Source organism: Rhamphochromis sp. 'chilingali', assembly GCF_963969265.1.
Source record: "Rhamphochromis sp. 'chilingali' genome assembly, chromosome: 1".
Taxonomy (NCBI): domain Eukaryota; kingdom Metazoa; phylum Chordata; class Actinopteri; order Cichliformes; family Cichlidae; genus Rhamphochromis; species Rhamphochromis sp. 'chilingali'.
In genome coordinates, this window is record NC_137929.1 from 67,403,388 (window position 1) to 67,426,085 (window position 22,698).

The 22,698-nt window shown below is 46.1% G+C and overlaps 1 protein-coding gene across 1 annotated transcript in view; it reads left to right on the forward strand.

Annotated features, from left to right (window-relative positions):
* LOC308409875 (NLR family CARD domain-containing protein 3-like) overlaps window positions 1-17,746 on the forward strand; it is a gene marked incomplete at its 5' end in the record, with an annotated part of 152,970 nt that extends 135,224 nt beyond the window's left edge. The window contains one exon of the mRNA XM_080902875.1: window positions 16,522-17,746. Coding sequence (XP_080759001.1) covers window positions 16,522-16,546 — 25 coding nt within the window. The 3' untranslated portion in view covers window positions 16,547-17,746. The remainder of the gene's footprint in view (window positions 1-16,521) is intronic.
* Window positions 17,747-22,698: the final 4,952 nt, after the last annotated feature.

Below are 22,698 nucleotides of genomic sequence, written 5' to 3' on the forward strand. Positions count from 1 at the left end.
GAGGTGATCGCGAAAAAACAAACAATTAACACCACGCCGACGCTGTTCACAGGACAGCAAGAGTAAACGATCGAGAGAATCTTGTCTTCGTTATCGTTCCTCTCGCACGTTTTATTTCTCCAATTTCAATGTTTTTGCTGCACAACTAAAGCCTGCAGTTTACTTTGTGTGCACTCAAATGGAGTCGAGTCAACTAGCGCCCCCTGTGGCCATAGACTACAGGCAGATTAACTCTTGAAACACATCTGCACCACGTTTGAATTTGTTTCATGCACAATATATTTGGAACTTTCTATTTTTTCTGTTTTTGTGTCTTGCAAATAAAACTTTAAAGTAAATGAAATTGTATTATATATTTCTTTCTGGCCTACATCAGTAAGAAATGCCAAATTATATACACAAAGTTATAGAAATCCCCACTCATTCATGATGATTTCAGTATTTCTTCCCATGGCAAAGAAATACGTCTGGAACAAATATATGACACATTCATGTTTCACTAGTGTTGTAACATCACATCCTGTAAGCAGAGTCTGCCAGAGTACTTCCTCTACTTTGTTTTTCCAGTGGCTAACGCCATAGCGTGAAAACTTTAAAATGGACCCAGAAATGTCGCTCCGTTTTCTTGTACATTTTTAATTCTTGGTGAGCTAGAAAAACCTTATCGTCGTTGCCCGCATGGTTTGTACCTTAGGCTCATCATAGACAATCATATCCAGGTAAAATAATTTCCTTTAATCTACACGCATTTAGGAGTTACAGTGAACCCCGTTTCACGAAAAATTCAAGTTACGAAGGCACTGAACGGCAATATTTCTGCCCATGTTACGGCAACATGCCCTAGTAATGAAATCTGCTGTCTCTGATTGGCTGAGCCTACAATGCCCACAATGCCTTCCGAATCATGTGACAACCCCTTGGCTTCCGTACTTGCGCTTTGCTGTTCCACTTGAACGACCTATTGTTGTTCTAGTTAGCAATTAGCCTATAGCCTATCGTTCAGCATCAGCTCACTCAAAACGCGCAATGGGTGCTTCGACTTACGAAAGACCCTCAGGAAGGGATTAATTTCGTAAGTCGGGGTTCCACTGTAACTAGCTAATCACATGGATCATTGAATTCCAGATTAACTGGCGTTGCAGATCAACTGGCATTGGTCGAACAGATGTGTAGTCATATACAGTCTGTATAAGTGTGGTTAATATAATAAACATTTGTAAGGAGATGATTAGCAATAAACAGAGCCAGTGAGAGTGAGTGGAAGGAAGTGAGTGACTCAAGTGTGTCAGTTGGTTTGTCGTCTGTTTTTGAGTGTGGGGTAATTTTTAAAGCTAAGTTAGGAATATTTATAATGTAATTTACAAAACGTGCATATGATCTTCAAGTTGTAGTAGATCTGCTATCACACAGCAGCTGGAGCAGTCTCAAAAGGAGGTTCGTCCACTACTGCCACCTGTGGCCAAGTGCCATAGCCTACTACTAGATTAACTTGTGACACAGCCGCAGTAGAGGCTGAGTGGCTGCACTCACATCTGGTGCATTCACATCGACCCACAAACACGTTGAAAGAAGCAATGCCAGCAATGTGGGTTGTGTGATCAGGAGATATTTTATTTTGTATTCTCATAATCAGTTATCATTGATTAATCATTTACCATTGTTGAATCTGTTGACAGAATAATCTTTTAATTACATCTGTGTTACTCTGAGCAAATATTAATGCACACTGACTGTTTATTGAGGTTCTGTATCATTCTTGTTATCTGCTTAAGTTGTTGCACTTTAGTGCAGTCACACCGTTCAGACCCACCAGTCCTGTTGGGCCCAGGCCCGCCTGCGTTTAGTTCTGCACGTACGCCGGCCTGTAACCACATGCACGCACTTATGTAACACACACGCACGTTCACCTACACACTTAGTAATAATAGGAGGGTCATCTGAGGACAGTTTCTCTGATAGATACACTTTCACAAAATGCACAATGTAATACACACTTGTTTTTCTCTTAAGAGTAGCAGTTGATGTCTATATAAGGGAAAACTCTTTGATAGGCGGGGAATTGTTATCATTTGTGATCATTTCTAGTAAAGATCCAACTGTGATGTCATAATGGCAATATAAGGAGTCGGGATGGTTCAGTTGACGAAGGATTGGATTGCAAATTGTCTTTCCCACACTGACTGCGCAAAGTGTGTAATAAAGGTCACTATTTTTTGACACCTACTTCGGCCTGGGCTTGCTTTCTTCTCTTCCCTAAATCGAACGAACCATAACAATTCCTGGTGCCGAAAACCCGGTTGGGGAGGAGTGGGACCCGCAGCTCGTCGTTGAGGTGACAAAGGGGCGAAGGCCAGCAGCTTATCTGAGTGACGGCAGGCGGAATAAGAAAGGTGAGTAGTGCCACCTGTTGATGTTTATCCAAAGGCGCTATATTGGAAGTTAAAACTAAATTGAATTAAATAATATTCACTCAGTATAGGCTTCTGGCGTTGGTCCATAGTGATCTTGAGTAATTAGTTTTAAAATAGGGCATATTAGTCTGACTAAATTCATTGCTGTTTATTTTGGGGGTGAATTTTGAGTTAAGAGGTTATGTGTTTAAGTTAATACGGTTTAAAGAGTTTAAAGGAAAGTTGACTGGGTGCCAGCCAGATCAGCAGGTAGTGTAGGGCATTTGGTTTTAATTGGGTAGCAGAGACTCGGTCTTGGGCGTCAGATAATTGAACTGGAGGCGGCGACCTCACAGTGACGCTTATAATATATTGAGTAAACCTGTTTAGGACTGGGGACCAGGTCCCCTAAGGGCGCAGCCGCTCAGCGCCGTGGCGGCGACTCCTAATCGCGGACGCGTGGCTAGGCTTTTTGCTCGGTTGGATTGCCGGGGGAGGTCGAGCACCCCGAAGAATCGAAGTGATCGACGGAGATCGCTTTCTTTACTGCGCCAGATTGATTGAGAAGGTCAGACCTGGCTGCATCCTATCTAACGTTGGGCACACTGAGCTTTAAGTAAAGCCAAAAGCGTGATCTGGGATGTGTCACGTGGCTGGTGGAGCTCCGTGTTTTCCTGGCGGGGAAGTAGTTTTAAAGTTATTAGAATTTAGTAATCTGACCGTTTTCAAGGCGGCGTACTTGAAACGTTAATTGACCAGCAAGGGCGGCCCTGGGCTATAGATGCTTTTAAATCAGTCTAAAGTATAGGAACACCGCTAGAGAAATAAACGAGATAAGTGGTTCTGGCATGCGGTGTGTTTATGTTTATACGGGCCCGTGTGTATATTGCATATAAATTACCCGTGTCTGTGTGAATTTATAAGTGTAAATTGTATAAACTGTCTTGTGTTGTTGAATTTCTTCTGTGTGGATCCAGAGTGGGAAAGAAACGAAAACGCCTTTCTCTTCTCTCGCTGTTAGAGAAGAGGAGAGTGTGTGTGTGTATTTCTCCTTAGGAGAAAGGAGGGGTTGTGTGGTGCTGCGCGGTAGCGGGCACACGCGCGCGAGTACGAGCGGAGTGTGTGTGTACAGCTGCGGCCCTTGGTTTCATCTCCCTATTTCTCCATTTCTGTCCTTCTGAGCTTCTCTTCGTTAGGTGAAAGGGGGTCTCAGAAGTATGGTTAAAAGATTTCAGTATATTAAATAAACTAAACCTTGTAGTCTTGTGTTTGTGATTTCCTAATGTGACTATGGTTTAATAGAATTCCATGAGTAATGATCCCTTGTGTAAAACTCCCGTAAGGTAGGAGTGCGGGGATAAATATCTTGACAAAATTTGAGAACTTTGTGTGATTGCTGGGAGATTTTTAGTTGGGTCGTATTTCCTTCTCTACCTGGAAAAGGCAGAGATCGGTGCTTTATTTGATGTTGTGTAAATAAAGCTTTTAAAAGTTGGTTGAGTCTCTCGTATAAGGAGGGAAAACGGTGCATGGTAGATTGTCTGGATTATTTTTGTATGTGAAAACTTTGTAGTTGTTAGGGAAGTGAATGTGAGAGTGAATTTTCGCTGGCTTTGCGTGCTTAAAACTGTTGTATTAGACGTTTGTCAAGCTTTTAGCTTGAAAGGAGGATTAGAGAGTGTGTGTGTGAGTGTATGTGTGTCTGTGGGCGGTCTCTCTCTCTCTCAGGCTGGAGCCTAGCGGAAGTTCGGCTTGACCAGCTTGTGAGATTCTGACTGCCGACAGGAAAATACAACGAGGCAACCCCAAAGGGAGGAGCCTAAGACCGGCCATTTTGGTAAGGTAAGTGAGGTCAAAAAAAAGCAAAATGGCTGAAGAGGAAAAGGCGACCCCTGGTGGGGGAAAGAGATACAAGCCACTGAAGGAGCAAATACAGGAATTGAAGAAAGCCATTAAAATGACTGAAGGGACTTCTTCAAAAGAGATTGCTCGTCAGTGTCAGGATTTAGAAAAAGAAGTGAAGGAATTATGTGAAAATCAACAGAAGACATTGGAGGACAGAATCCCTCTGCATTCCATCTTTCAACTGGAAGGGGAGAAATGTGAAGAGAGGATCAAGGAGCTTGAAGAGGAATCCTTAGGACGTTTCCAGGGGAGGAAAATAAAGGCTGAAAAGAAACTTATGATGGAAAAACAAAGTAAGTATTGTAAGCTTATGATTATCTCTCAAGGTGTTTCCCACTGGATGCAAGAGGAAGTGAATGACATCAAGCCAGCCTTAAAAAAGGAAGCTGAGGCTGAGGGAAAGCTATATCCCAGCCTGAAGGACTTCCTGAGTGCCCCACCCCCTCCTTATATTTGTCCAGTGGTGGCTTTGGAGGGTGGCACTATGTGGGGGCCGGAAGGAAAAACAGGAAACGTGACAGGTGGAATTGTCAATTTGCAGGAGAATCCTACACCATCGACATCTCCTCCAGCCACAGTGGAGGCAGACACAGGAGTAGTGCAGTCTCAATCAGGGGTACCTGCACAGAAAGCGATGCAGTCTCAATCAGCGGCAGCTGCATCAGAGGTAAGTCAGCCTCACCCAGTTGCTGGGACATCACAAGGAATCACTACACGGGGGTTGATCTTGATTCCTCCCTCTCTTTTTAGCCCAGATAGAGCTACAGAAGAAGCTCAACCTGTGGCGTCTACAAGTACCGGTCAGGTGACATCGCAACAGCCCAGCCAGGAAAATCCATCCCAGGAGGTCTGGACTTCAGAGGAAGACTCACCTTCAATGCAGTATCAGAGGGCGCCATCAAAGGCGACCCATAAAACTAATCAGAGGTCAACGGTTGATAATTCTGAGAAAGAACAGTGGCAAGGCCACGTTTTTGGAAAACAATCTGACAATCGGGAGGCCGTGATACAGCTGGAACGCCTCTTGAGAAAATTGGAGGAGGAAGGCGTAGCAACACCACGTAGCGTAGCACAAACACTTTATGCCTTGGAAAAGGACTTGGCGGCCTCAGTAAAAAGCAACACACGAAAATCCAGAGAAGTGTCAAACCTGCAAAGGGGAGGATTTGCCCCAAATTTTCAGGCTCCCACAGGAATGACGACCCTTCGCTCTGGGAGGGTTCTGGAGGAACCAAGAGATAAAAGACCGTCCATCTTTGAGAAGAATCAGAGGAAGACTGTTGCATTGCCAACTGGAGAAGGGCAGTGTGACGCAGAGGAGGAATTACCCCTCACAATGCCTTTATTGACGGGTGTAAGGGGTGAACCAGTTTACCACCCCTATAATATCAGAGATCTTGAGGCTCTGGTGAAGCAACTGCCCCCAATCACGGAGGGAGGAGCCGCTTGGTTGAGGAGACTAGGAAGTCTTACAGAAGGAGAGGAATTGGCCCTGGGAGATTTCCGAGCTATCGGTGGGAGGACCTTCAGAGGAGGAGGCCTCGCAGATGTAGAAGAGATAGCAAGAACTGTATGCCAACCGAACGACGTCCCCTATGCAAGGGTGCGAAATGCTCTCTCTGACGCAGTGCGTGAGAAGTATCCGACTCATAACATTGGTACTACACCTAGGATTGTTTGGAGTCCAGAACATTCCCCTAGAGAGTTTATGGAGCATGCAAAAGAACAGTGGATTCTTCAAACTGGTGAACATCCTGGGCAGAATGGTGAACCAAGGGCGTGGTTCCGATCTGCAGTATTAGCAGGTCTCCCAGAATGAGTAAGAACAGATTTACAAAAGAATCCTGACTTTGCGGTGGCGGATTCAGCAAAATGGGAGTGGCATATTATACATCGACTTGAGCTGGAGAAAGACGAGGTGAACAAGAAAAAACAGGAGCTGGAGGAGGCGCAAGGGCAGTTAGTAAAATTGAAATTGGCAGAGGCGAGAGAAAAACTAAGCGAAAAGAAAAAGGAAAACAAAGATGGACCTAAGAAGATGCTGGTGGCGCAGCCACGGGGCGATCCGGGGCCTGATTGGCCAGATTTGAATCCGGTTCTGTACCCTGATGACCGATGGCCCGCCAATGAATTCCCAAGGCAAGGAAGACCCGCGGGGAATTGGGGGACTACTAGGTCGTTGAGGGGACGTGGTGGATCCCAAAGGGGAGGTGGACCAAGGGGCCGTGGTCTGGGGGGACCTATGCTGGACCCGAATGTATGCCTAAGGTGTGGAGGACGAGGACATTGGATTCGTGATTGTCCTACACCACGACAGCTAGAAACAGGTTATCCATCATCACCCCAGGCACAGGGAACTTTTCGAGGCAGAGTGGGCCAGACAAGGGGACATCAAGCTCCGAACCCAGGCATGGCGCCAGCGGCTCAGTATCCCCTGGGCTACTGGGGCGGAGAGGAGGAGCTGTACTGACGGGACCCACAGAGACCAGACAACATGGGAGTGGCAGATCCTATGTTGTCAGTGAGTGTGGAAGGAGATGAAATGACCTTCCTTGTGGACACTGGGGCTACCTATTCAACACTGAAACAAAAACCAAACAGTGCCACACTTTCCAACCATGTGGTCAGTGTTGTCGGGTTCTCTGGGGTACCAATGACGCTGCCGACAACCAATCCAGCCCTGACGGTGCTGGGAAAACAGACATTGAAGCACAGCTATGTGGTGTCTCCCCATGTGCCTGTGAACTTGATGGGCAGGGATCTGCTCATTAAACTGGGGGCCACCATCATGTGTTCAGCTGATGGACTAACAGTTACACTTCCAGGAGGAAAAGAGTTTCCGTGTCTGGGGACATTTTCAAAGAACCAGTACTTGCTGAAAGACTGTGAACAAACGACCGCTGACATCTATTGGGGTCGTATGGTGGAAGAAGGCATACTAAGACAATATCAGTTGTGGAAACCTTGGATTATGGCCTTGGCAGTCTTCTCTCTCCCCAGGGATCCGTTCCATGTCACCCTCTATTATGATAGAAATGATGATGAAATTTACAGGGACCTGTTCCAGTCTGACCTTGAAGGCCAGACTTGGAATGTGTGTTCTCAAAACATCTATGTCGGTCCGGAGGGCGTCGCGGCAGCAGTAAAATTAACCGACGAACAACGGCCTTGGTTCAAAATGGGACCTGATTCAGTGCCCCATATAACATTGGCGGTCCATGAGAGTCATCAGGCGAAGGAGCTGGGGACGATGGTCAAGAGAGCCCTCGAGGAACCTGGCTGGCAAGCTACTCAGATTCCAGACGTTTGGTACTCGCCAAAATGCAAAATTTATCGTATCACTTGTCAATCAGAGGACACAGTGATGTTGGAGCATGAACAAATCTCAAGAATCCATGGGAGAGAAAGAACAGACCATGCGGATGCAGTTGCCGCACTTGCGACTCTTCCTGACACCTTGTGGTCAGCAGGGCCTACGGATGTGGGCCAGGCAAAGTGTTCGCCCGTTTTATTCCAGCTGAAGTCTGAAACGCCAATTTGGAAACCACAGTATAGGCAAAAGAGAGAAGCTGAGGAGGGAATTGCAGAAACCATTGAGGGGCTATTGAAAGTAGGGGTGCTTGAGCCCTCTCAATCCTACTGGAATACTCCTATTTTGCCAGTAGAGAAGCATGGGACAGGAAAGTACAGAATGGCACATGACTTAAGAGCCATCAATGCCATTTTACGTACTGACACGGTGCCAGTCCCAAACCCATACACAGCATTGACGGCATTAACACCAGACCAGAAGTGGTTTACATGTATTGATCTAGCGAATGCATTTTTCTGTCTCCCATTGCATGAGTCTCTGAGGGACATTTTTTCATTCACATATGGGGGACAACAGTACAGATACACAAGGTTGCCACAAGGGTTTGCACTTTCCCCTGGCATTTTCAACCAAGTGTTGAAAGAAGCTTTATCGCCATGCCATCTCCCAGAGGGGTGTTCACTAGTGCAATATGTTGATGATTTGCTCATTGCAGCTCCGTCTGCTTCGGCATGCACGGCAGCTTCACTTACCATACTGAAGAGACTCGCTGAGTGCGGTTTCAAGGTCAGTAAAGAAAAGTTGCAGTTGGTCCGACCAGAAGTAACATTTCTGGGCCGTGTCATTGCTCACAAATCAGTGGGTCTGCTAAATACTCATCGTGATCAGATTTTGACACATCCAAGACCGCGTACGGTTAAGGAGTTGCTCTCATTCTTGGGGTTAACAGGATACAGCCGGCACTTCATTCCAAATTATGCAGGCAAAACAGCCCTGTTGAGGGATTTGGTAAAAACGGCAGGTGTCAGAAATCTTAAGGCTGAACTGCCATGGACATCGGCCACTGAGTCGGCGTTTATTGCATTAAAACAGGACTTATCCAGATCGGCTGATCTTGCTATCCCTAATTATGAACAACCCTTCTATCTTGATGTTTCTGAAACACACGGGATAGCTAATGGGGTGTTGTTTCAGAAAAAAGGGGGAGGAAGAGATGTACTTATGTACGTCAGCATCAGGCTGAATCCATTAGAGACAAGGCACCCGAGATGCACTCAGCATGCCATTGGGGTGTCAAAAATTATACAAAAGACAGCACATATAGTGAGGGACCATCCGTTGAAGGTGCTGACCACCCACAGTGTGGTGGCATATGTTAACTCACAAGCCTTCACCATGACACCTCTTACACAACAGAGAGTGTGTAAAGTTTTAGACGCTCCTAACTTGACCTTCACACATGAAGGAATTAACATGGCAGATTTAATGGAGTCAGGAGGAGAACCTCATGACTGCGCAAAGAGAGCTGAAGTGGACGAGAAGATAAGAGAAGACTTGAAAGCAGAACCTTTGACAGGAGCTGAAGATTGGTTCACGGATGGATGCTGCTACAGGGATGACGAAGGATTAAAAGCAGGCTACGCGGTAGTTTGCAGAAAAGGGGCTGCATTTGAAGTGAAGGAGGCTGGAAGACTTGAAGGGCAGCAGTCAGCCCAAAGAGCAGAAGTAATTGCTCTAAGTCGAGCTTTGAGACTTGCAAAAGGAAAAAGGGTTAACATTTACACGGACTCAGCTTATGCCTTTGGAGCGGCTCATGTGGAGCTGGCCCAATGGAGAAGAGCAGGATTCAGGACAGCAGATAACGCACCAATCTGCCACAAAAAGGAAATGGAGGAACTTGAGCAGGCCTTGGGAGATCCAGAGGAGGTGAGCATCATAAAATGCAAAGGCCACTCCTCAGGGACCGGCCTGATGGCCAGAGGAAATCAGGAAGCCGATCGAGCTGCAAAAGAGGCAGCGGGTTATAAAGCATCACGACAGATGGTACAAATAACGGTGGAAGAAGAATTAGGAGTTAACATGCTAGAAGAAGCCAGGAAGGCCCAAGGGGAGGCCGCCCCAGAAGAGAAGGGGATCTGGAAGAGTCGAGGAGCCTGGGAAGAAGGAGGTCTCTGGCGAGGACCTGACGGTCGACCAGTGTTGACAGCCAACTTGGCAAAACAGAAGATTGCCGAAGCGCACGGCCTTGGACATGTAGGTGTCGCCCAGATGGGGAGACATCTGTGCCAGTGGTGGCATCCCTTTTTGAAGGATATGATCAAGGAGAAGGCTAGGACGTGTCTGATCTGTGGGAGGCACAATCCGAAGCCAGTGATTAAACCAGAGGCAGGTAAGTTCCCCATTCCAGAAAGACCAGGTGAAGAGATTGTCATTGACTTCACTGACATGATTGATCCAGGCCCAGGAGGAGTTCGATATCTACTGGTAAGCGTAGATGGTTTGACGGGCTGGCCTGAGGCATGGCCTACCAAGAGGGAGGATGCGAAAAGTGTGATTAAGTGTTTAATCAATCATTACATCCCCCGGCATGGTTTCCCTAAGCGGATTAGGTCCGACAACGGGACTCATTTCAAAAACAAAGATTTGGCAGAGGTAGAACAGAAGCTGGGGTTGCAACATAGATTTGGCACGGTATATCACCCCCAGTCGCAGGGAAAGGTAGAAAGAATGAATCTAAACCTGAAGAATAAAATTGCTAAGATTTCTGCTCACACGGGGCTAAATTGGGTAACGGCCCTGCCAATTGCATTGATGATAATAAGATGTTGTGTTAATCAATCCACAGGTTTCACACCATATGAGCTGTTGACAGGACGACAGTTTCCAGGTCCTTGGACAACAGTTCCGGCGGAAGAAAGTGTAAAAAGTAACAGAAAACATATTGAATGTTGGAAAGAATTAAAAGCTCTTGTGTCTAGTTTCACACAACAGGTTGGAGAAGGGGTGAAAGCGGAGGACAGGTCCATCCCCGATGCCAAGGCGGTGTGGCTGAAGGTCATTAAGCGAAAGTGGAGAGACCCGAGGTGGACCGGACCCTTCAAAGTAACTGCCCGAACCACCAGTGCTGTCCGTCTGAAGGGGAAAGGGGAGACCTGGTTCCATTGGTCTCAGTGTGCAGTCGCGGACGAGAGCTTGCTGGAGCTAGCCTCCACCCCATCGACGCAGGGGGGAACATAGAGGCAGAATAATCCTCTCTCCCCCTGTGCCACGGTCCTCCTCAGTAGTCTAACCTGAGTGAGGCGAAGAAAGAAGAGGAGCGTCACGCGCCAAGGAGGAATCCATTCCAGGCTCTTAAATAGGCTAGGGCTCTAGTCTAAAGTATTTGATAGTTTAAAGGAATCATAATAGTTTTGTATGTTACTCGCATATTTTTACACTCATAACTTTATACTCTTCTTTTTGTAACTTTATCTTTTTAGTACAGAGTAAAAGTAAACGAGCCTGGGAACAGTCATCATGAAATTGTGGGAAAATTGGAGAATAACGGGGGTGTTGGGGTTAATAAGTGTTATAACGTGTTTCTTTGTTTTTTGGCAGACAGGTGAATTGCCCAGACACAGAGGTTTATCCGCTCCAGAGCCCGAACCAATCAAATCGTCGAAAAAAGTCAAGCGTGCGGTTGGTTCAGGTGGGGATGATGGGTGTCTCAAAGCCAGTGGCGGAGTCGAGTTTGGGTATGTTAATGGATCCACGACAGCGTTCACATTCGATTTGTGTGAGGTAATTAAATGCTCGGGTGACGGGAATAGCTGGAGAACATATAATGTGTGGGTTTGTTATCATCTAATGATGTGTTACCCTAAGTCGGTGTGGGGCCCATCATGGGATAGTGACATCTACACCTATGTAACGGATCAGTGGTGTTCTTGGCAGGATGTGGTCGCGTGGACAGGGGTAGGATGGCAGCCAACAGTGCCACCGGCCCTTGAAGGAATAGCTATTCAGAGAGATTATTCTGTTACAAATAACCCTATTACTCTTTCCCTAGGACCATGGAGTGAACTCCCTGAACCTGGGTTTGATGGAGGTGCGTTTTATTTAGTAGTAGGGGTAGATAAAGTAGGGACAGATCCATTCGGGTTAATTCGGGTGAATTTATTTAATCCCAGGTCTAAACCGCTGGGAAATGACTCAGCACTGAATCTCACGGTGCAAATGGATCCCTTAGAGACAGTTACTTACAAGGATTCAGAAGAGAAATGGTTTGTTGCCACAGATTATACCAGGTTAAAACCTCAGGAGTTGATAGAGCGTGCCACAGGTTTTGGAGATAGGAATCTTTGGTTAGATTGGGTGGCTCAAAATGCTAAGGAGCAGAAAGTGGTTGATTGTGTTGCTTGTGCTACCGCTCGACCTCATTTGTTTACTGAACCCGCTCCTCTGTATCCAGAGGATGAGTGGGGATATAATTGCATGCTGAGATTAACTAGAGAGGCGGTGGACACGGGTAACTGCACCACTTTGTCAGGTTTATATCCGCCAATTGATAAACGTACACAACCAGGTTCATTCACACCAAAACGAGATAATTATACATGTTTTGAGTTCTCTACAGACAGAGTGAGATTTAGGCTAGGAAGGATTGATCCAAGCTGGTGTCAGAGGACAATCACAGGTAGGACTACCAATGATGTAAGTGACCCAAGCACAATTATAGGCACCTGGGCGAGAGGTGGGCTATATTATTATTGTGGGGAGTATACCCTTTTGGTGCAGGTTCCCTTGGGGAGTGTGGGAACGTGTGCTCTGGTGCGCCTAGCTGCACCTTTGATGCTTATAGGCAGTAGGCTAGAGACAGTTCCACAGCAAGGCGCGGATGTGTCTACAGCCAGACGGAGGAGAGCCACAGGGGCTATCCACAGGTATGATCCAAGACGGGACTCGCCAACCTGGATAGACTCAATAGGAGTTCCCAGAGGAGTTCCAGATGAGTATAAGTTAGTTGATCAGATAGCGGCCGGGTTTGAAAGTGTGTTTTTGTGGGTGACTCCAAATAAAAACGTTGATCGCATTAATTATGTTCATTATAATGTGTTGAGACTCTCTAATCTCACTAGGGACGCGGTGGAAGGTCTTGCAGAACAATTAGGTCCGACGTCGTTAATGGGAATCCAAAATCGAATGGCGCTGGACATGTTATTGGCTGAGAAGGGAGGCGTCTGTGCGATGTTTGGGGATTTATGTTGCACCTTTATTCCCAACAATACAGCTCCGGACGGAACGGTCACGCGGGCGCTGGAGAATTTGAAAGCGTTATCTAGAACCATGCATGAGCAATCAGGCGTGAACTCGAGGCTGGGAGACTGGTTCACATCTGTTTTTGGGCAATATAAGGGATTGTTTATGTCTGCCATGTTTTCTCTTTTAGTTTTTCTAGGTTTATTGCTGATCGGTTGTTGTCTCATTCCTCTGGTGAGGCAGGTGTTGGGTAATCTGGTGAGCAGGGCCATAGCTTCTGGTTCAGCTGGGTCAGCTGGTCCGGAACATATGATGCCGTTGCGAGAAGCCGCTTGGACGGAGGAGTGACACAATATCTCTAAATGTTGGCCTTTTTTCTAAAGGCCAAAGAGGAGGAGTGTGATCAGGAGATATTTTATTTTGTATTCTCATAATCAGTTATCATTGATTAATCATTTACCATTGTTGAATCTGTTGACAGAATAATCTTTTAATTACATCTGTGTTACTCTGAGCAAATATTAATGCACACTGACTGTTTATTGAGGTTCTGTATCATTCTTGTTATCTGCTTAAGTTGTTGCACTTTAGTGCAGTCACACCGTTCAGACCCACCAGTCCTGTTGGGCCCAGGCCCGCCTGCGTTTAGTTCTGCACGTACGCCGGCCTGTAACCACATGCACGCACTTATGTAACACACACGCACGTTCACCTACACACTTAGTAATAATAGGAGGGTCGTCTGAGGACAGTTTCTCTGATAGATACACTTTCACAAAATGCACAATGTAATACACACTTGTTTTTCTCTTAAGAGTAGCAGTTGATGTCTATATAAGGGAAAACTCTTTGATAGGCGGGGAATTGTTATCATTTGTGATCATTTCCAGTAAAGATCCAACTGTGATGTCATAATGGCAATATAAGGAGTCGGGATGGTTCAGTTGACGAAGGATTGGATTGCAAATTGTCTTTCCCACACTGACTGCACAAAGTGTGTAATAAAGGTCACTATTTTTTGACACCTACTTCGGCCTGGGCTTGCTTTCTTCTCTTCCCTAAATCGAACGAACCATAACAGTTGTCAAGGCTAAAACCAATCATCAAGCAAAGTTAATTCAACAGTGTGTGAAACTGTCATTGCCAACAAAGGATATATAACAAAGTATTTTGATGAACTTTTGTTATTGACCAAATTGACCAAATACTTATTTTCCACCATAATTTGCAACTAAATGAATTAAAAATCAGACAATGTGATTTTCTGGGTTTGTTTTAAACTCATCTTGTCTCTCATAGTTGAGGTACACCTATGATGAAAAGTCTCATCTTTTTAACGTGCACAGTTGGTGGCTGACTAAATACCTTTTTGCCCCACTGTAAGTTGGAGCCCCCAGGTGTTGAGAGGCAGGAAGGGCTAAATGTATATTTCTTATTTGCATACTCAGGGTTTTAATGATTAAAGAAACACTGGATGATGTTTAAAAGGTAAAATGTCTGTGTTCGTTTGGTGGTTCTCCTAAGAGGCCAGGCTGACGGTCTATAACACCCAGTAACTGACCAAAGGAGGGCGACAGCTGATTTAGCACTGACTTGAGCACAGGACTCCAGCTAAGAGGGAGAAGCTGAAAGACTGAGCATCACACTGCAGGGGAAGCTGTGGGACAGCAGGCTGAACGAAACACGTTCTTTTGATTCACATTAAAATACGTGTGAAAGGAGGGACTGCCAGGGTTGAAAATGATTAAATAAAGCTGTTTCATTATTTTTATATAGAGAATGCAATGTGCTCATAAATCAGTTGGCGCTCCATGCTTTGAGGGTCAGAAACGTCGTTCAGGGCTATGACTGACAGAGAATTGATGCAGGAGCACAGAGGGTCTCTTTGCTACATGCTTACATCACACCAGATAACGGTTAGAAGGATATTTCTGGGCCAAAGGGAGTCCAAACAGAATCTCCCGAACTAGATAAATAGAACCAGGATCATATTAAATAATCAGGGCTAGGCAGAGAGTTGTTTTTGTCTCTGTCGTTCCAGAAAAGGAGCAGGTAACGAGGGACGTGAGCGTAAGAAGGAGGCTCGAAGGGAGACAACAGGACGGCCACATCGGTTCCAGAAGATGATCGTCCTAAAAATGTGTTATTGTTGGGGTATAAAACTGCACATGTAAAACTGTATGATTCAGGGTCATCCTGAACACAGACTGCTGCACTCGGTTTGGGCTCACGGGGGTTACTGACCTTGTTATCTGAAACTGTAGCTGTTCTTAATGTGAGCGTGCTCCAGTGGAGCAGCTACACCAGTACAACAGGTCAGCTGTAAAACTGAAGAACGATGACAGAGACAGTCCCCGAACCCTCAGGTGTACTTCACCTCAGCCATCACAGGCATGCAGGCCCACACACTGTGATTGGATGGTTGGGACACATGCAGACTCTGATTGGCTGTTCTCTTTTTTGAGCTGAAAAAGAAGTCTCATAGTACAAACAAAACAAAACAGGAGTGACAGAAAGAAATGGGGAAAATATTTTGACAACTGTTATTTTTCATTTGTTTCATCACTTATACAAACATCTTTTCTTACAGAGAGGAGACATTTAAAAAAATCATAAATCTGATATATATCGCACACTCATGCCTTGTTTAGGACGACAAAGCATCATATCCACAGAGTGTTTTTAACACAACAACAATCCAGCTTTATTATCTGTCACATACAGTATCACACAGAGTACAACATGCAGTGAGATGTTCTTGTGTCCGTGTTGTGGACAGGCTGCAGACGTAGCCGAGCCATTCCAGGGCCTTTTGGTTTGTAGCATGAAGGGTCTAGCCAGGACCCTTACTGGATACTGCATGGGAATCGAACTTGCGACTCCCGCTCCAAGGATGTGTAGTCTTACCACTACACATCTTTTTTGTTTTTTAAACAAACATTCTGTTTGTGTGTTTTCTCAAACAGGAGACATTAAGATGTTTATGGTTTTCAGAAAACCAGCTGCAGCTATCCAGATAAAAACGGACACATGAGGATGAGGTCACTGTGAAAACACACAAACATAAAAGAAAATCATGTGCACACCTTTTTTTTTTTTTTTTTTTTTTTTTGGCCTGTCCCGTTTGGCTCTTTTGCCATCAGAATTGTTGTCTAAAGGCAAAGAAAGATGCCCAACGGATTTACTTTACCAAACTGACCATCCCAGCCTTGCCGTAATGGTCCATTTGATTCACCTTTTATTGTTTATTTTATTTTCACTTACTGAATACGGGACAGACTTGACTGGGGGAAAGAAGGGGAGAAAGAAAGAGGGAAAGAGAAACAGCTGAGAAGAGGGACGGGGGAGAAGGGCAAAAGACAAAAACCAACAGAATGAGCAGAAAGAAAAAAATAAATAAAAAATGCATATATCAATCACCTGGATCACCTGCTGAGAAAGAAAAAAGAAAGCAAGCAGAAGAGAACAAGAGTAATAGAATAAACAACATCACAATGATATATGGGAATATGACAGTAAATACTAAATGTTAAACATTATTGTGCAGCACATAAGATCAACAGAACACAGTGTGCTTTGAGGTAGGAGCCAAAAAGGGTGTAGTTTGTGGGTGTGATCACCCGTGTGTACACCTGTGAGCATGGACGCGCTTGTTTTTTGCTTTTTTTTTAAAAGGTTCCTTCATGTAATAATCTGCTAGAGGGTGTGGGGGGGCCACAGCCCCGTCCTCCAGGGCGTGAAGCAGGTGTGGAGGAGATCAAAACTCCAGACATCCAGAGGCCCCCAGAACACAAGAGACCAAGGAAGACCAACAGAGGGGCAGCTGCGCCACTGTCCCGGAAAGAGCTGAGGAGAGTCCCAGATGAGGGCTCACTCAGCAGCCGCGGAGCAGAAGCCAGGGGGAGTTGCAGTGACGCGCCTGTGAGCTCCGCCGGCAGCCAGCTGCGTCTGAGTGACCGAGCCCCAGGCCGAGAGGCCGGGGGCACCCCACCTCCGAAGTGGCCCGAGCGAGCCCCAGGCTCCAGGCCCCGATAAGCGGCCGCCAAGGAGTGAGCCGGTGTGTACCTGGACGCCCATCCCCGGACACAAAGAACCACCAACGCACCGATGTCTGAGGGGGTCCGCCACTGGCAGGGGAAGTGGTGGTAGGGGGAGATAGGCCTCCAAACCTTGGAGGGCCTGAGATGTCCCCAGAGAGGTGGCGCCTGACACCCAACCTGACATATAGACACAGACATACAGGCACACACAGATACAAACATCCATTCCCACCCTCATGCTCTCATATGCACTTACTCCACACTCAACCAACGTGGAGACAGACATAAAGAGACGTTGTACACACGATCACACTCCCCAAGCGTACTCTACAAACCGGGTCTAGGTGCCCCCACCCCTGGAGGGGGGAACTGCACCCAGACCCAGGTGGTGTTTCCCTTTTCCCTGCGGTGGGGGGAGGCAGACCGCCCCGACTCCGCAGCAGCAGGAAGGCTCCACACTCCAGACCGCAGTCGGACGGCCAACTCCTCCTCCTAGTCCTAGCCCCCCTGCTCCAGCAGGTCGCAGAGAACGGGGGTGAGAGAAGACTCCAAACCTCCCTCCACCCGCTCATTGTAATGTTGATGCATGTGTGTTCTAAGGTGCATTTAAAACCCAGGAGGGCTTGGAGCTACCTGCCAGAGAGCAGCAGGTAAGCGCATGGTCCCTCCTGCTAGCCCTCAATGTCTACGTGTATTTAAAATTGAGAGGTGGGCAACGATGCCAGGGGTGGGGTGTACACCCTGATGGTACTTTGGACTCCGTGTATCGTGCCCACCCCCAAGATCCTATATGTATGTGTAATGAGAGTGTGAGTAATGTGAATGTCTAAGTTGTGGGATAAAATTGAGGCAGAGGCAGCCAGAAGGGGACAGAGGGGGGGGGGCACACCTTTGATGGAGATTGTCTGATCAAAAAGTGAGCAGCCTGTTGGGCAGCATAAGCGTTATTCCATGAATGAACCACATTCTGTGGATGTTGGCTGTGCTGGACATCAGGAAACCAGAAACAGGAACCTTATAAATGCTAAAGAAACAAACCCCCCAACTGTGTCCTTCTGAAACATCTTAGACCTCGATGGTCATGTGACCACAGAAGTATTCAGGGAGTCGGCACTTCTCAGACTAAACATCAGCGAACAAACAAAGAAAAGAAGTTTTGGTTTAATCGCTGAATCTTATCACAGAGTCTCGGCTCCTCTTATCTCTCTGGGCTGGTGAGGGCGCACCAAACATCAGCTTCCAAAGAATTCACTGCCTCCTAAAAACTGTTTCAAAAGAGAGAAAGAAATCAGGGACAAAGCTGAGGTCAAAGGTCAGAGACAAGGAAGTAAGCGAAGATGCAGTGAGCTGGAAAACTTGTGACCAGCACCGACGTTATTGGACTTACTGCTCCATAAATCTGTTTGGTCCTCGTTTCCAAAAGAAAACAGCTTATTAAATAAAACCTCATGAAATCAAATCACTTCTATTCAATGTGTGTTATTTTTTAAGTATTTCTTTATATTTATGAAGGAAACCTTCAGTGATGTCCACCAGTAAAATGCTTTCATGTGTATTTAGCTGTGAGTGCAGACAGACCTGCAGGCCCGTATTTGTGGACATGGTACTCTGCTGATTCTGAAATGTTGTTGCACTGCTCGCCTTAGAAAAGAAGCTGCACACATACAGCTCAGCGCTGGTGGGGAAGGGCTGATGGACGACCTCATGTAAACAGAACGGAGGTGGCACCATGCAGAAACCCTTTGAACTGCAGGGTGGTGGGAGACGAGCAGCAGCACAAAGACACAGAGTGCAGACGTGATAGTGACGTTCCTGCCATTCCCTCTGACACAGGCCCCGCCCTGCTGGGTACGACACAGGCCCCGCCCTGCTGGGTACAGAGCAGCCAGAGCTCCTGGGATTCATTCAGAGCAGAGGAATATTTAATGACTGCATTTAAAAGACGCTCCCTCCCACCACGCCACAGCCATCACTCGCGTTGTAAAGACACATAAAAATAGCATCACTGCAGCCAAAGTGACCTGTTTTAGCCTCGTAGGATTGAGCTCTTAAAGCAGCAGCTGTCAACTGCTCAACCAATGAAAAAAAGAAAAGTCAAATATTTTCACTTTGAATCTTCTTTCTGTGAAGCTGTCCATGTGCTGCTCACACTTCTGCAGCTGCAGCTTGTATTTCTGAGCGAGGGCTGGGGCGTGAGCGGGATTTCCCAGCTGGCTGCTTGTTTTTGAACACAGCACAGAGGAGCAGATGGAGGCATTTAGAAATATTCCCAAAGCAGTCAGGCCGGTCTTCTTTTCATTTGATCTCAGTGTGAATAAAAGCGATGGAGCAGTTTTTTTAGGATTGAAAAATGATTCAATTGTTTATAAAAGATTTAAATGAAGCTATTTCATTACTGTATTTCTACACAATGCAAATGTGCTCATAGACGAGTTGGTGCTCCGTGTTTGAGGCTTTAAAGCTTCGTCCAGCGTTACTGCCTGGATTTGAAATGTTGCAGGATGATGTCGAGTGCAGACGGTTTGCAGCAATGCTCACACAGACACATAATAATGGTGAGAATAGTCTCTGGGTCAGGACGTCCCAACAACATATCCTGAACTACACTGTGGATCTAATGGAGGCCATGGAGGGAGATGCTTTTCTTTCCTGTCTCTCACAGGAGAAGGAGCAGAAACCAGGCGAGGTCAGACTGAACGGGGAGGAGTCACAGCAGACTGTGTGGTTCTGGGAGAAGACGGCCATAATAATCTTTGTTACTGTCACATGAGCTGTACGGCCCAATGAGGGTCATCCTTGGTGTGAGGCAGACTGTTGTGTCACACTGCGCTCCAGTGCTGTGAACTTGTCATTTCAACTGCTGCAGCAAATTAAATCTTTTTAAAGGACAGAAATTTCTCCTGAATTCCTTCTGGAAAAATTGGATTTGACATTGTCCAGCTTAAGCATGGCGCTCTGAAGGAATCTGCACTTAATGCCACCATACTGTATCTCAGCCACTGCCTGTAATTATCTCACAGTCACGCTTTGATCTGCAGACACGATTCATCGTACTACAAATAACCACGGCGAATAGTTCCTCACAGGCTGAAGCGATGCTGGATTTGAAGTCCCTCTGTCCTCTCACAGTCAGTCAGGCTCTGTGGGAGCTGCTGACAGCTTCCTCTCCAGCATCAGGCTAACAGTCAGCTGCTGCCTGAGCCTGCAGACCGGTCAACACTTCAACGCTCAGAAGTCGGTGGATATGTTCCCAACAGTCAGGTCTATCCATGCCTGCTCTCACGCAGGGAACTCCAGGCTTTGTGTGAAAGACGGAGGCAGTGTTTCCTTAGCGTTGCAGTAACTGCACCTCTAAATAAACAAGCCCACTCTGGTGAGAGATGGATGGGTTTCTGGTCTCCAACACAACAATGTTCATGCTGTAGCCACACGTTACTGCTGCGTCAGCGTCCCCTCGCTTCCCTCTCGCCAGTTTCTAAACACCAGGCTGGAGGCTTTAAGATGGGACTGTGTGAGTGACTGGAGGCTTCATCCATCTCCTACATACAGCCTGTGCTCCTTGTTTCCATCTCAGATGTGCTCTTACTCCAGTCCATCTACAACCACCGTGCACTATAGTGAACTCTGCTGCAGGGTCATGTGTGCTGATCTGGAAACCGTCTGTTCCTCTTTCCTCATTTTGACTCTGATTGAATATCACAGCATCTTTACACATCTGTGCTCCAGATGTTTCTACATTTTTATTAATATGAAATATTTGGGAAGCATTTTTATTCCTAAGAAGCAAATTAAAAGTCTGTTATTCACCTCAACACACCGCCTGTGTGTGTGTGTCTGTGTGTAGATCTGCAGTCATTGTTGTGCAGTGAGCTCATGTTCAGTGAAAGGTGCATTTAGCTTTAGGGTCATAGGTCACTCCCAGTGTGACAAACGTTTTGAAGCTTGTGACATGAACGTGCATCAAACTAGACTATGTGGAAATAAACCGAACGCCAGCAGGTCAATGATAAAGTTAAGCCCACTTTAGTAATTAGTTCCCAAAACACAAAAGAACATCAGTAACATTAATAACTAACGCCTAACATTAAGCGCTCACACCTCCAGGTGGTTCAAGGGGACAGTTGGGGGGAAACTGGCCCCAGCAGGGCGCAGCAGCAGCACTCGTGGTTGTGAGATCAGGAAATCCAAAGCGTCCAATCAGGTCCCCACAGTTCATTCCTGGTTCTTTGCCTTTACCTGCTCTCACAAACTAAACACTGTGTTTATAGAACCTGTCCTGTCTGACAGCTTTTCACATCTGAATTATGATCTGAATGTTCTGTTGGAACAAACATGTTTGTCTTTGCAAGAGCAGAAACTCTCTGCAGGCTCCTGTTGGTGCTGTTTATCTCTTTATTTATTCATTTCTATTATTATTATTGAGATTATTACTCACAGCACATGTGCAATATAACACTGTGAGAGCTGACAGGCTGGAAACAGGAAGCTCTTTGTGACACTGTGATAAATGAAGCCACAGCTTCAATGAAATGTTGCTCTTATTTGACACTTTGTTTGGAATCATCTGGATTACAGACGTTTTTAAATCAATCTCAACTCTGTGTTTTACTTGGACATCACATCAACATTTATGTTGCTCATTGAAACGACAGAAATATTTGAACATGTGAAACTTCAACAACATGAAGGTAAAAGCTTGTTTGTCAGATTTGACTCTTTCTAAAAGTTCATTGTTCAGCTGTTAAATTAAAGTGTGATCATCAAAAACATGGTTCAGCTTTCAGTGAGTCACATTCAGTGTGAGCAGCCAAACATGATGGCAGACTGCCACAGATCACTGCTGAGGAAAGAGGAGGCGTTCAGCTTCCTCATAGTTTCACACCTGCATGAAGCAGCCTCACCCTGACAGCTTCAAATCACTGTGTCAGCTCATCACTTCCTGTCCTGTGATTGGCTGGCTGGACTTCATCCTGCTTGCAGGGATTTGAACACTGTGGACGTCCAGTTCATCGAAGAGTTAAATCCATGGAGCAAAGATCAGCAGAGGGTTAGAGATGAGTTTGTGCAGGGATCATAAGGGCTCAGAGTCCTGTGGAGTTTTTATGATGAAAATATAGACGGAGATTAAAGAAACACATTTTCACTGTTTGTCAGAAAGATTCAAAAAGGATCATAAATGAAAAAGCTCCAGTGAGTCCAGGGCCCTTCTTGTGCTGCTCTGAACCCAGAAGAACGATAATACAAATGAAACCTGGTAGATGGGACGGACGTGTTGGGCCTTCCATTAGATAGAAACATGGAGCAAACATGTGGGAAGCTTTTTAACACCGTGGATTTCCCACTCGGTGTCACTGTGAGTAGTTAAATGTTATGAACCACAGTGTTTGGTCTTTGAACGGATGAAAACAGTGAGTTTAATGTTTGGTGTGGATTGTTCTGTGTCCTCCACACACAGACAAACGTTTCCAGCTGTTCACAGCTTCACCACATTTCTCACACCGACTGCTGACTTTACCATCTTTGTTATTTGGATGTGAAATCTTGTTGTCTTTGTTTGGCTCTGTCTGCTTTGTTCTTGTGGTCCAGTTGTGGCTTTGGTCGGCCCACACCTTGCCACGCTTCAGTGATCGGGGTTTGCAGTTGGGAAACCTTCCAGTCGACGTCTCGTTTGTGTCGTGGTGAGCTCCTCTGAGAGCTCAGTGAGGACGACCCATCACGCACTGATCATCCCATTGTTGAATCCATCAGTTTCTCCAGTGGTCTGAAGGAAGATTAGTGAAAGTAAAGAACTCCGTCACGTCGGTCCAGTTGG